The sequence below is a fragment of the Erythrolamprus reginae genome, chromosome 2 (assembly GCF_031021105.1).
Source record: "Erythrolamprus reginae isolate rEryReg1 chromosome 2, rEryReg1.hap1, whole genome shotgun sequence".
NCBI lineage: Eukaryota > Metazoa > Chordata > Lepidosauria > Squamata > Dipsadidae > Erythrolamprus > Erythrolamprus reginae.
In genome coordinates this window covers 128,685,957-128,701,887 of record NC_091951.1, presented here as the reverse complement: position 1 = coordinate 128,701,887, position 15,931 = coordinate 128,685,957, and the positions used below count along the sequence as shown (strand labels likewise).

The 15,931-nt window shown below is 38.6% G+C and overlaps 1 protein-coding gene across 1 annotated transcript in view; it reads left to right on the top strand.

The window, feature by feature from the left end:
* DOCK2 (dedicator of cytokinesis 2) overlaps nt 1-15,931 on the top strand; it is a 344,199-nt gene that overhangs the window by 287,600 nt on the left and 40,668 nt on the right. The window contains exons 35-38 of the mRNA XM_070735887.1: nt 3,667-3,823; nt 6,587-6,627; nt 9,619-9,709; nt 12,478-12,597. Of these exons, the coding sequence (XP_070591988.1) occupies nt 3,667-3,823; nt 6,587-6,627; nt 9,619-9,709; nt 12,478-12,597 (409 nt within the window). The remainder of the gene's footprint in view (nt 1-3,666; nt 3,824-6,586; nt 6,628-9,618; nt 9,710-12,477; nt 12,598-15,931) is intronic.

Below are 15,931 nucleotides of genomic sequence, written 5' to 3'. Positions count from 1 at the left end.
ATTGTTTTCTCTTTGAATCCATTAGAAATTAGTACATCTTTGAGTTTGTTCAATTCAGTTTTTAAGTGCTCATGGTCAGCTAAGCGTTTGGTTCTGGTGATGAGAGTTTTGGCCACTGAGGTGATTTGTGCGGGGTGGTGGTGTGAGTGTGCATTTAGATAACGGTTGGTATGGGTTTTCTTTTGGTAGATAGTATGTCCTAGGCTGCCATTGGGTTTTTTATAGACCAGTACATCTAGAAAGGGAAGTTGATCATTGATTTCTGTTTCCATAGTAAACTGTATTTTGGGGTGTAGGCTGTTGAGATGTGTGAGGAAATTGTCTAGTTTTTCTTTACCATGTGGCCAAATTACAAAGGTATCATCAACATATCTCAGCCAAAGTTTGGGTTTGTATTTGGCTTGCTCTAAAGCATTATTTTCGAAATATTCCATATAGAGGTTGGCTATGACAGGTGATAGAGGTGATCCCATGGGGGCTCCCTCTATCTGTTTATATCTTTGTTCATTATAGATGAAGTATGTATTGGTCAGGCAGTGGTTGGTAAGGTCTAGGATATATTTGGGGGGTTTGTGTTTGTCCTGGATAGCTGTCAAGGCTTCTTTAATAGGTATTTGTGTGAACAGGGACACGACATCGAAACTTACAAGTAGGTCATCGGGTTGTAGGTTTTGTTTTTTAATTATTTGTATAAAGTGGAATGAATTTTGAACATATGAGGTAATAGTTTCTGTATATGGTTGAAGGTATTTGGCTAAAAATTTGGCAAGGTTTTGTAGAGGGGAGCCTATAGAACTGACTATTGGCCTGAGAGGTATTCCTTCTTTGTGTATTTTTGGAAGGCCATAGAGTTTTGGACATATGGAAGATTTTTCTCTGGGGATGATTTTTTGCTGGATTTCTTCGCTGATGGGAGAGGCCTTGATTTTAGATTTGGTGGTTTTTTCTAGGTAGGTGGTAGGATCTGTGCTTAGGAGTTTGTAGGCCTGAAGATGGTGAATGTGATTTCGCCGAAACGTCGCATAGACATGCAAAACATTACACAGGGCAAAACCCGAACTCAGAACAATCTACATACATATACCCGTGAAAATTTACGAAAACAAATATATATATATATATATGAATATGTATGTATGCATATATATATATATATATATATATATATATATATATATATATATGTCACATGTTTAAGCTGAATTTGAAAATTAAGGGAGACTAGGATAGATCTATTTCGGCCTTATTTTGGCCTCATCAGCTAGCCATACCCACTGGGACTTGAACCTGCAGAACTATATATATGTCTTGGCATATCTGTACTTTCTTCCCAAAACCTCAGAAACATTAACCTTAGACTGTCTACTGTTGATGTCACCCCATTCTTAAGAGGTCTGTAAGGGGCATGCATAAACATGCTTACTAGCATGCTTACCATCCCTGTCTTAAAGTCCAAATGTATTTTGTAAAATATCATGCACTCAAAACCATGCTTGTACTTTTATATACAGGTACCAATGTTTATACTTTGTTTGTATTCATATATACTCTCGACCAAACAAACAAACAAACAAACAAACAAATAAAATAAAAAAGTGAGGGAAAGCTCATAGAAGAAATAAAACCCTGTCTCTATGGGTGGATTGCATCCAACTCTCTGTAATAAATCATGTGCTTGATACTAACTATGTTCAGAAGACTGTCAGCTACTATCATGGAGACTAATCCAACTTTTGCACTGAACAAAAATGAGTACCATGAGATAAAAGCTTTCCTTGAAGAAACCAAAGCTATCTCTCTCCCTGCTTTCCAATGGGCAGTCCATCCACAAAACATGTTGACATTAATGCTTGTACTTCTTAACAACTGGTGGTCAGAGATATGTCACTTCCAATTCTGAAAATGTTATATAGCCATCATATTAATTGTAGCCACAGATACTCATCCTCCATGAAAATTATTTCTTTCTTTGAAAAGCCATTCAGATATATAGTCTTTGGACCCAAATTCTTTTGTTTTAATTGTGTGCTATATAAAGATTACATTGGTTTTTTTCTGAATATCTCATAATTCAGCTAAATCATCCAGAGTATAGAGACTGGCCAATGGATAAGATCCTATTGAACAAACAACTGTGAACAGCTTTTGTTTTGTAGTACACAGAATTGAGATAAAACCAAACAATAAAAGCTTCACCCGATTCCATCTGTCCATCATTTGGTAAAATCTCCTATTAGTAAAATCTCCTCTTCTTTCCAGGAACTAATATTTTTGAGAACAACATTTTGATCTCAGACGTACATTTTGGCAGGAGGAAAATACATTTTTTAATGAAATGTATAAAGGGGCATCAGCCATCTTTTGTTTTCTAAGCATGATTAGTTGAGTGGGTATTTCCATACCAGCAATTTCAACTCCTAAAATTTGAGTCCAGACTAAATTATGTCTGTATGTTATTTTGTAAATTCATAATACTGACAAGTATTACAAAATACTTTCAATCTGATGCTTATACTACACACTACTTGACAAACAGAACATGTTTTATACAAGTATATCAATCAACCAAGAGAATTACAAACAGGCACAGGAATAGTTTTATCATGTATCTTCCACCATAGATCTCCTTGGGAGAATTGAAGTATTTTCTGAAATAGATTTAGAATGTTTTTAAAGGGAAAGGTATGTTGTCAGAGGCAGCTGTTTTATACAAATAGTTGGATGTTTATGTAATATTAACTATAACCAAATAGATTAAATCCAAGAGTATTAAAGTCACATAGCAACTATTGGCTATCATATTGAAATATACTGTTGGTTAATTTTTTCCCTAAACAATGCAACTGCTGTTTCAAAACTACGCTGAGTATTACAACGTACAGTGTTCAAATAAAAGGAGGAATTAGTATTGAATCAAATGCAAGCCTCCACAGCAGGAGAATTCTTAGGAGAGGCAACATTTTTAGACAAGATGTTAAATACATCTGCGGAAAAATATTGCTTTGGAATGTATAAAACGATGATCATCTGCACTTTCAAAATTATAGAGAGGGCCTAGAAAATGCCAGCGAAAGCATTGCAGTATTTCACCTTGACACATCTCAGTGCTGTTCAATTGAATTGTTACATGAGATGGCAGAATCTAATGAAATTCAACACATTATAGATTCTCATCTATATTTTTATATCTGATTGCTAAGAGCCAGGTGAATAATTGGGTGCAGCACTCCCCCCAAAATCCTACAACTAATGTGCTTTTTGAAGCTAGAGCATTCTGTAATGCTGCAGATGAAATGTGTTAGGGTCATGTAACATATGGATTCAAATGGGAATGGATAATTTCAACATCTTACTGATCTTCTTTAAGATCATCTTTTCTTGGTCTCACCTGACTGCAGTCCTAGGCAACAGCATGCGTGATTGAAAAAGATGCCAAAAGGTACCAAATGTTCAATATATCGAACATATGTTCTGAGTCTCTTTTTATTTCTTGGATCAGATCACTGCACTGCCTTAAATAGTATCTTGCTCGGCTTTTAAGCAAATATTCAAAACAATAATAATGAAGTAAGCATTTGCCATTCTGCATTGCTTTTTCCTTCATTCATTCACAAATTTGTAGTAACGTTTCATGCAAATGCTCATTGTTTTCTTTTACATTTTCAGACTCACTGAGTGCTCTTCCGTCTTTCCTAAGATTGCCAAGTCAGTTGAAATGTTTGTAAGCCTAATAAAAGGTCTTTTGGAAAAACTACTGGATTATCGCGCTGTAATGAATGATGAAAGCAAGGACAATCGTATGAGCTGTACTGTGAATTTATTGGTATGTGGTACCTTAAAGATTTGCATAAAGTTCTACAGTTTTGAATTTGGAGCAGTTTACAAAGTCTACAAGGGGTGTTCAACCTTGGCCATTTTAAGACTTGAGGATTTCAATTCCCAGAATTTCCCAGCCAGCCAGTAGTTTCCAAGGCTGGCTGCCCTTGTCGCATTATAATGTAAATATGAACAGTAGTAACAACTATTAAATAACATTATTATAGATAATCATGCAGAGATGGAATAGTTGACACCACACTACAGATGTTTGTATGTGTTCTCTTGTGTCACCTTCATTTTCTGGATGGCTGTTTTAAAAGGCTGTTTTCTGTGTGGAGTTACTGGCAGAAATTCAACTGGATACGCATATAAGTTGAATTAATTAAGCAAAGAAATGTACTTGGCACTTTTTGATTTTACTAATTTTATTAATTTGCAACAGTTTTATAAGATAAGTGAAGATGATTGTCCTTATATCATGGTTGGAAGGGAAGACATGATACCTAGTAATAGAATGAATGAGATAAGTATTTCCCTGAGTAATATACTTCACAACTCATTGTTTATATCCTTAGACCACCCTACATCTCTCTGGGCCATAATCATCCTTATTTAATGCACATTCCTAAGAGAAATTGACCTTCCTCCAAGTCATTGCATCATTCTCAGATGATTACTGTCTTCCACGCCATCTTTTTTGTTGCCAAGTACTCTATGTAATATAGGTAGTCCTCAACTTGCAACAGTTCATTGTATTTGAAGTTAAAACAGTAACTTAAAAAGTAACAGTAAGTTAAAAAGTAAGTTAATAATTACAACTGTTGTGGTATCCTCGTGGTTGTGTGATCAAAATTCAGATTCTTGGCAACTGACTCATATTTATGATGGTTGCAATGTCCCAGGGCCATTTGGTTCCTTTTTGTAACTTTCTGGCAAGCAAATTCAATGGGGAAGCCAGAGTCACACAATAATCATGTCACTAACTTAATATCTGCAGTGATTCACTTAACAATTGTAGCAAGAAAAGTCATAAAATGGGGCAAAACTCACTTAATAAATGCTTCACTGAGCAACAGACATTTGAGACTCAGTTATGTTTTTGAGTCAAGAACTACCTGTATATGATTTTAAGTGGAGATGAGAAGGTAAGTCCCATACAAAATTATGTCCTTTTTAGACGGCCCACTCAATATATTGTAGCTATATACAGTAATACCTCATGATACGAACTTAGTTGGTGCAAGGAGGAGGTTCGTAAGACGAAAGGTTCGTAAGACGAAACATTGTTTCCCATAGGAAACAATGTAAAGTCAATTAATCCATGCAACAAACCCCCCCCCCCCGCAAAAAAAACGGCTTCAGGAGACAGCTGCGAAGCGGCGCGGGTGTTTTAAAAGGTCGCAGCCGGCCTGGGGGGCTTGCTAGCACCCCCCGAACCCGGGTTCAGGGTTCGGGGGGGTGCTGGCAAGCCCCCCAGGCCGGCTGCGACCTTTTAAAACACCCGCGCCGCTTCGCAGCTGTCTCCTGAAGCCGAACGCGGAAGTTCGGCTTTAGCGTTCGGCTTCAGGAGACAGATGGGAAGCGGCGCGGCTCTTTTAAAAGGTCGCAGCCGGCCTGGGGGGCTTGCCAGCACCCCCCCGAACCCCGAACCCAGAAGTTTGGCAAAAGTTCGGGGTTCGGGAGGGTGCTGGCAAGCCCCCCAGGCCGGCTGCGACCTTTTAAAACACCCGCGCCACTTCCCAGCTGTCTCCTGAAGCCGAACGCTAAAGCCGAACTTCCGCGTTCGGCTTCGGGAGACAGCTGCGAAGCAGCGCGTGTGTTTTAAAAGGTCGCAGCCGGCCTGGGGGGCTTCCCAGCACCCCCCCGAACCCCAAACCCAGAAGTTTGGCAAAAGTTCGGGGTTTGGGAGGGTGCTGGCAAGCCCCCCCAGGCCGGCTGCAACCTTTTAAAACAGCCGCGCCGCTTCCCAGCTGTCTCCTGAAGCTGAACTTCCGCGTTCGGCTTCGGGAGACAGCTGCGAAGTGGTGTGGGTGTTTTAAAAGGTCGCAGCCGGCCTGGGGGGCTTCCCAGCAACCTCCCGAACCGAACCCGGGGTTCAGCAAAATTTTGCCTCTTCTTACGAACTTTGTTCGAGTTACGAACCGGCGTTCGGGAGGCTTCTGGGAAGCCCTGCCGCCCGGCTGTTACCTTTTAAAACAGCCGCGCAGCTTCCCAGCAGTCTCCGAACGCTGGTTCGTAACTCAAAAAATGTTCGTAAGAAGAGGCAAAATTTTTCTGAACCCCGGGTTCGTATCACGAGTTGTTCGTAAGACGAGGGGTTCGTATCTTGAGGTACCACTGTATATAAAAAAAGAGATTAGTTTCCTTTTTCCTTTCCAAACAAAAATATTTTATTAACAATTGCTGTGATAAAAATCCGCTTTCTTCAATAGTTTGCATTCATACAAAACAGAGTATTTCTTAAAACTCCTTATGACTGCTGTCAAGTAAGGTAATTTGCTACTCTATCACTTGACTTTGATGATCATGAATTCTCTCCACACTGGTTTTAGTGGGCAGAAATGTATAAATAATGCATATTTATACATTTCTCCCCACTAAAGCCAGTGTGGAGAGAATTGAAAGCTTTGAGATTCTCAAAATTAAACAAAACAAAATTATTCCTTGAATAAGGAATTATGCATATTTGAAGAATATTATAAAAAAGAATCATCCCAATTATGTTGGAGTGCAGGACTAATCAAATTATATTCATTTTTCCTCTCAGAATTTCTACAAGGAAATTAATCGTGAAGAAATGTATATAAGGTATAGTACTTGCTCTGTTGATCACACTTGTCGCTGAAAAGATCAGTGTTGTTTTCTTTGCATAATCTTCAAGATTACATATGGATTTATATTAAATACCTGGGTATAAATTACTTAATTCAAATTATTATCCCAGAAATATTGCTTGTTGCTCTACAAAGGCTCAATACATATTTTGTCAAAGTTGTTCAGTCAGATACTTTAATTTTGGGGTGAAAGTCTTATTTAATTTAAATAAAAAGAATCATAAATTAAAATTGGCAGATAAATGACATATTGATTGTGATGAATTGAATAAAATATGTCATAAATTTTGCAACAATTGTAGTTTTTGTTTTGGAATCAGATTAGAAATAAAATCTTTCTGTGTAGAAACTATATTTTTTAAATTTGTTCAGTTGAATGAGATTCTATCAGAAGAGATGTTTTTTCTGGTCAATATAAAGCTATTCTGATAGAGAGATAGGCAATGAGAGATAAAAGCTTTTGCAGCAAAAAGCTTTAAGTGAGTTGTATAAAATCACAGACTGAGATCAGCAGCTTTGATTTATGTAACACGTACAAGTTTGACTTTCCAATTTTCAATTTATATTCAACATCGTTTCAGCAAGTACATTAGAAGAGGCAGGTATGTTAAGGTGGATTGTAGTTATAGCATCTTCAGAGCGTCTTGCTGATCCAAATGAATCATAGTTTTAGTTTTCATTGTCTTATGTTAAAAGCTGTGTTGTAAATTTGACTTTCTTTAAAAATCTAAGATGTTAGTCTCTTAATAAACTTGTTTTTGTATCTATGACCTCTGTCTGCCTCTATTACATATACATTTACATTTTCTTTTACATAATATTTAATATTGTATTGTATTATTTGCTATAGTATCTAAACTATATGTCCATTATACATATACTATACTATTTAAACTATATGTGTATGTATATTAGAGAATATATATTGTAACTTATGTAATTTTAATATCATCTTATCTTTTAATTGGACAGCTATCAGAATATGGACAGTGCAGTGTGTGTGTGTAGCTTTCATTTTAGCTGGGGAGAACAAAACCTCCGCCCTTATACATGCAGAAGTATTTTTCTCATTAGCCAACATACAAAGTGCTATGATTTGAAAACCCCAGAATGTAAATCCTCTTTTATGAAGCAAGACAATGCATTTTTAACTTATTTGTTTGTTTGTTTATGTATTTAGCTATTTATCAAATTTATAAGCTGCCCCTCTCCTGATGGATTCAGGGTGGCATACAGCAATAAAATAACTAATATTACAAATATCCCAAAATACACATTATAAAATGAATGTAAAATTTAAAGCCCAATATAAAACAAACATACAACCATCAATCATTCATACTATTGGCCGGAGCAGTATAACATTGCTCAATGGTCCTATGCCTGCTGGTAAAGTGTGTTTTCAAAGCCTTTCAGAAGACCAGGAGGGTGGGGGCAGTATGAATCTCTGGGGGGAGTTGTTTCCAGAGAACCATAGCCACAATAGAGAAGTCCCTTTCCTGCAATCCCATCAGCTGGATTGCTTGGTCTATGGGATCTGGAGAAGGCCAACTCTGTGCAATTTAATCGGTCACTGGGACATATAAGGCAGAAGACAATCCCATAAGTAATCTGGTCCTAAGCCATGTAGGGCTTTATAACCGATGCCTTAAATTGCATTTGGAGACCAATCAGAAGCTAGTGCAGCTTGCGGAGTGCTGGAATAAAATGGGAGTATCTGGATACCTCCATGACAGCTCACACGGCTGCATGCTGGATTAATTGAGATCTCTGAATGTTCTTTAAGGGTAGCCCCAAGTAGATTGTGTTGCAATAGTCAAGCCTAATAGTGATGAAGACATGAGTGACTGTGAGAAGAGACTCCCTATCCAAATAGGGCTGCAACTGGTGCACCAGGCGAATCTGTGCAACAGTCCCCCTAGCCACAACTAAGAGATGTTGCTCTAACCTCAGCTATGGATCTGAGAGGACTCCCAAGTTGCATAGCTGCTCTGAGGGGGTCAGGGTCCCTCCCCCATAGTGAATAGTATTTGTTCCAAGGTGGTATAGTCCGTGTGAGGCAAAACCCACAGCCACTCCATCTTGTCAGGGTTGAACTTCAGCCTGTTGGCACCCATCCAGACTCTCATAGCTGCCAGGCAACAGCACATCACTTCAGCGGCTTCACTGAATTGGCATGGATGGAAATGTACAACTGAGTGTCATCAGCGTACTGATGGAAACTCACCCCGTGCTGACAGGTGATCTCACCCAGTGGATTCATGTAGATGTTAAACAGTAGGAGGGAGAGAACCAAACCCTGATGCACCCCACAAAGAAGGGACCTAGGCGTCAATCTCTGCCCCCCACAACACCGACTGCAACTGACTGGAGAGGTAGGAGGAGAATGGTGCCTCCCACTCCCAACCCCTCCAATCGGCGCAGAAGGATGCCATGGTTGATGAATATCCTCTATCCTGGGCCTGCCAGAGGTCATCCATAATTGCGACCAAAGCAGTTTTGGTGCTGTAACCAGGCTTGAAACTAGACTGATAAGGGTCTAGATAATCGGCTTCACCCAAGGACCGCAGGAGTTGGAGCGCCACCACCTTCTCAACAACCTTCCCTAAAAAAGGAAAGTTGGAGGATGGTAGTTGTTCAGAAGAACAAGATAAAGGGAAGGCTTCTTGAGGAGAGGGGTGGCATACAAACAAACAAACAAACAAACAAATAAATAAATCAAGTTTTCAAACAACTTCAAAGTAATATAAATTGGAAGTATAATGACTGAATCAATGAAATGCAGAACATGGTTAAGACCTGTTCATGTGAATGATACTTCATTGCCTTATTACAAAGTCATATTCAAATACTGATAGTAGTTCACATCATTCTAGAAAAATATAGTAGTAGATGTCCATGTTTTATGAATTTAAAATAATGCTGATATTAAATTCTCTCTCTCTTTTTGCTGCATCATTAACAGGTATCTGTATAAACTTCGGGATCTTCACTTAGATTCTGAGAACTACACAGAAGCTGCATATACCCTTCTGCTGCATGCTTCACTTCTGAAAGTAAGTTGCTTATTTGCAGTTGAGGTCAAGTAGTGGAAAATTGAGAGTTGGAGGAAATTGTCCTAACACAAAATGATGTTGCAGGAAATAATAAGTGATTGTATGGTTATGTATGTTTTGATGGAATAGGGTGAACCTAGATTTGTACTAGACTCTCATATGCAAATAATAAACTCCCTTTCACAACTGATATCCATACTATTATAAAGAGAAAAGTAGGAGGAAATCAAAATAGATCCCACACATGTGCTTATGTACACTGAATCCCTAATCCAATTCTTCCTAGGAGGAGAAAAATGAGAAGCAGGGGAGAGAGAATTCAATGGAGTAACATGAAAACAAAACTAGCTGAATGGTTGGATACTGAACAGGAGCAATCATTCTTCGGTGATTGATTATACATACCAATATTTTCTAAGTAATCGGTGAAAAATTCCAGACATAAGGAGCCCAGTCCACTAGTGGAATTTAATAAGATATATCAATATTTTAATTATAATTTTGGTGCATGTGTGTATAGAATATTACATGGTCTTATTTTTTTATATCTTTGGGATGATTAAGTAGTGATGAGCTTTCAGGAAGAATGACCATGGTCTAGATTTCTATTGTCTGATATTTCTGGAATTTTCAGAGGTTGAGTGAGCTGCTTCGTAGAATACCGCTCAGTATTTCTCAGGCAAGAAGCCTTGGTATTTTTCAGAAACTGGCGAGTTTATGAAAGAGTTATCAAGTTCATTTTTCTCAAAACTTACTTTACTCTGCCTTCTGAGAACCTGCTGCTTCATTAACTTTTCAAATTAAAATCCACATTTCTGTGCATATAAAGCTATTGACATTTCCAAACTTTTCCCTGAAAATGTGGCACTGGGTGGATTTGTTAAGCCTTAATACTTTTAAGAGGAAAAGAGGGGGAAATCAGTTGTTGTATGCTGTTACAACTACATTGGCTTTCTGTATGTGTGTATTTTAAAGCCTCTTAGGTTCCTTGGTATTACCAAGTAACCTTGACTCAGGATTTCAATTTCAATTCCATGTTGTTCTGGGGAAGTTACAGAGCTGAAAGAAGTTGGAGAGAAGCCAGGATTTAAACTCAGCAGGCACTTTCCACAGGAATAAAGTCTTCTTTTTGGGAGTGTAAGGCTGAGAGATCTTTCTTAGCAAATAAAGCAACAAAATGGATCAAGTAAAGTAAAAGGATGACATGGAAGTGGAATTGAGACACGCTTATAGAACAGAAAGTGTGTAAGATTTACACATTAAGTCAGTCTTCTTTGTGGAAGAAAATGGATTTTTGAGCACACATTAAATAAAGAAAAATACAAGATACCTTTTTAAGAATTGGATTGACAGCATAATTGAGTTTTGAGCACAGTTACTGTACCTTCTGTTTGCTTTTCCAAATTGCATCCTACTTTTTCCACTAGAAGTTTAATTTAGTCTGCATGATTTGAATTTAAACTCCAAAGATTTCTATACTGCAATGGAGTTTAAGATTACAATCTTCAGGCAAAAAGCTGGACGACCACCTGTGACATACAGAAAGCTCTAACTATTTACTGCTCTTGTTGGATGACCAAACCTTTTGAAAGGACCAATGGAAATAACTTTTAGCCCTGTGTATGAGGGTTATCGGGAATGTTAGAAGGTATGTAGCTCTCACTGGGAATGTTCACGGGGGAAGTTGGTATTACTACTGTGTAGCAGGAAGCCAGTGGAAGAGAACAAGAAGTGCCAGTGGTCAGTAGAACATTGACTGGCTTTGTGGTGAAGATTAAAGATGAGTGTCCTCATTCTGTTTCCCTCCAAGTGCAAACTGTGTGCTGTAATATGCTACTTGAATGCTGCTGAGATGGGTGCCCAAGATGCTTACTGAAGCGCACAAAATCGACAGAGTCAGCACCTCCCGAGAATTTCTTGACCATTTTGAGATTGAAGGCGAGGCTTCTTTCAACTGCATAATGACAGGAGATCAAACTTTGGCTTACTCAAAAAGAGCAAAAATCAATCAATGCAGTGGTGCCATACCCATTCTCCTTCAGCCAAAAAATTCAAAACTCAGCAATCAGTGAGAAAAACCTTGGGCACCCATCACATGCAAATCTCAGGCACCCAGTGCAGCAGTGTTCAGCCCTTAGCATTCAGGTAGCATATTACAATGCGCAGTTCATACTTGGAGGGAAATGGAATGAAGACACTCATCACAACTCCAGTCAATGATCTACTGACCATTGCTACTGTTCGTTCTCTTTGGCTAGCTTCCCACTACACCAACTTCCCCTGCAAACATTCCCTGGGAGCTAAGTGCCTTGTAACCTTACTTTCCAGATAACCCTCGAATTTCAGGAGTCAAGGTGTTTCAAACAAATTCAACTCTTACATTTTGTGGCACTTAGGAAGAATATGACAAAATGAGTATCAGACTGCTGGATAGCAACGCAATGTGTGATATATTGGTGGGCTTTATTTGTAAGCATGGGCAAAGAGTGATATGTCAAGAAATGAATGCACTTATGTGTATTTAAAGAGCAGAGTCTTAATGAGACAACTGTTTATACAGCTTCAAAAATAGAACTGCTATGCTTGGATCTAATTAAGGATAAATAAATGCCAGAACATAAGAAGTCTAAAAAGCTATCTTGAATATTTATATTGTCACTGATTTGTACTACATACATTTTGTACCCATTTATGGCACCAATATTTGGTAACATTAAAAAAAACTAAGGACTTACACATTTATTACAAGTTTTTTTTCTTCTCCACAGTGGTCTGATGAACATTGTACTCCTCAAGTCATGCAAACAGAATTTCAAAGTTCACGAACACACCGTCATCTGAAAGAGCAGCTATATGAGATGATAATAGAATATTTTGACAAGGGAAAGGTAATTTTAATTTAACTTAATTCCTGCTGAGTAGCTTTGTGCTGTGGGTTATAATCTCATTTCATCATCCCAAGCAGTAATGCCTAACATTGAGAAAAAGATGTCTGTTCAGTAAATTGCTGAGTGGTTTTGATTCTCATTCAATTACAGCATAAAATTTACGAAAGAATGTTATTGTATGCAGTCTGTGCCATTATTAAAATGTTGAATTAGATGATACAGAAATTAAATGGCAAAATGTGCTTAATGTGTTTTGGTCTTGTATATTATTAGGTATATTAGGTCCCACAGAGTTGGCCTTCTCCGGGTCCCGTCGACTAAACAATGTCATTTGGCGGGTCCCAGGGAAAGAGCCTTCTCTGTGGTGGCCCCGACTCTCTGGAACCAGCTCACCCGGAGATTAGAACTTCCCCCACCCTCCTTTCCTTCCGTAAACTACTTAAAACCCACCTTTGCCACCAGGCATGGGGGAATTGAGATATCTCCCCCGGGCCTATATAATTTATGTATGGTATTTTTGTATATATGTCTGATTAATAATGGGGTTTTTAAAAATGTTTTTAAATTATTAGATTTGTTATGAATTGTTCTATTGCTGTTGTGAGCTACCCCGAGTCTACGGAGAGGAGCGGCATACAAATCTAATAAATAAATAAATAAATAAATTATATTTTGTAATAAGAAAGGCATGCAGTGTTTTGGATTAGACCGAAATCACCAAAATAACTTAATAACTGTTTTTTCCAAAATATTTATATTTCCTAGGTAGGCACTAGCACTCAGTAGCATTTCTGCTTGGTACCACTATTGTCATATCTATTTAATTGTAGGAGCATTTCAAAAGGACTTGTGATTTGGTCAGGCTTCATGAAAAACATTCTCTAGAATGTTTATAATAGATTTATGACATGAAACCAATTTATAATTTTAACAATTATCCTGCAACGAACAGAAGCACAAACTTGGTAGATATTACATAATGCAAAAAGAATCAAAACTGACTTAGAAGAAGGGAGGTCTTTATCTGTTAATTACTTAGATGAGTAATCTCTAGCAAATCTTACATCTAGATTGATGCCTGAAAAAAATATCCCAGAAGACGATATCAAATCATGTCTTCTGTTGCCAAAACCCCCCACATTCATTCATTCATTCGTTTGTTTGTTTGTTCCTTCATTCATTTGCTTGCTTGCTTGCTTATTTACTTATTCAATCATTCATTCATTCATTCATTCATTCATTCATTCATTAACTCACTTATTTATTTATTTACTTATTTACTCATTCATTTTCATTCATTCATTCATTCATTCATTCATTCATTCATTCATTCATTCATTTAGATTTCTATGCTGCCCAACTCCTGAAGCCTGGATGGCTTACAACAGGATATAAAATACATTCTAAAAACACCATAAAACATTAAGAAAAAAACAATTAAAAAATCACATACATACATACATATCATCCAATGCCGGACCTCAAGAGATCAACGGCCTCAAGCCTGCAGGAAAAGCCAGGTCTTCAATGCTTTCTGGAAGATCAGTAGAGTGTGGACAGTCTGGATCTCAGGGGGTAGTTGGTTCCAGCCATAGAGAAGGCCCTTCCCCACGAGCTCACCAGCCAACACTGTTTAGCTGACAGGACCTGGAGGAGACCTGCTCTATGAGATCTTACCAGTTTCTGGGAACTATGAGGCAGTCTCAGAGATAACCTGGCCCTGAGCCATATAGGGCTTTAAAGGTAATAACCAACACCTTGAATTGAGCCCGCAGATCAATAGGGAGCCAGTGCAGCTCACAGAGAATTGGCATAATGTGAGTGTACCTAGCTGGACCCACAACCACTTGTGCAGCTGCATTTTTGACCAATTGTAGTCTCCGAATGCTCTTCAGGGGTGGCTTTGCAATAATCCAACTGTGCATTGCAATAATCCAACTGTGAGGTGATAAGGACATGACTGACTCTGCAGAGAGCCTCCTGATCCAAGTAGGGTCACAATTGGTGCACCAGACAAACCCATGTAAAGGTCCCCTTAGCCACAGCTGTTAGATGTGGAGGACAACCAAATGGTGAACTCCGTCAGAAGGGAACAATTTCTCTCCTCCCCCCTCCCTGAGCCAAGGATGGACAGTTGGTACAGTCTTTAGGAGGCAGTACCCACAGTTACTCGGTCTTGTTTGGATTAAATCAGAGCCTGTTAACACCCATCCAGACCCTCTCAGCATCCAGGTGCTGGCACATCACATTCGCTGCTTCACTAAACTGATTAGGAGTGGAGATATACAACTGGGTGTTATCAACATATTACTGATACCTCATCCCAAAATATCAGATAACCCCACACAGTGGTTTCATGTAGATATTAAATAGGAGGGGAGAGAGGACCGAGCCCTGAGGCATCCCACTAACAAGGGGTCTAGAGGTCGACCTCTGTCCTCCTGCCAACACCAACTGTGAACGACCAGAGTGATAGGAGGAAAACCACCATAGCACGGTATGTCTTCAGCTTCAACCACAAAAACACAAGAGCACAAAACAGATTTAAGATTAATATTAACCGTTCCAAACTTGACTGTAAAAAATATGACTTCAGTAACCGAGTTGTTGAAGCGTGGAACTCATTACCGGACTCCATAGTGTCATCCCCAAACCCCCAACACTTTACCCTTAGATTATCCATGGTTGACCTATCCAGATTCCTAAGAGGTCAGTAAGTGGCGAGTACAAGTGCACTAGAGTGCCTTCCGTCCCCTGTCCTATTGCTCTCCTATATCTCTTATACCTTTCTTCTATTCCTATATCTCTTCTTCTATTATTTCATTGATATGTTCTATTCCTATAACTTCTCTTCTATTCTTTCTTAGATATATTTTACCATGAGTATATCCCCTATAAACTTCATCATGCATTTTACTATGTTTATACCCACTAAAACCCTCATTGTGTTTTGGACAAAATCAATAAATAAAATCAATAATAAAATGTCCCACCCTATCTCCCTTAATTGTTCCAGAAGGATACCATGGTCAAGGGTGTTGAAAGCTGCTGAGACATCAAGTAGCAGCAAGATAGAGGATAATGACCCCTATCTCGGTCTCACCAGAGATCACTCATCAGCATGTCCAAAGCTTTTTCCATGCTATAGCCAGGTCTGAAGCCAGGTTGACAAGAGTCCAGATAATCCGTTTCATCCAATGACTGTAGAAGTTGAAGTGCCACCACTTTCTCTACAACCTTTCCCACAAAGGGAAGGTTGGATACTAGATGGAGGTTCCTTAATTCTGCCAGATCCAGGGAAGACATCTTGAGGAGGGGTCTGTCTGTGATATTA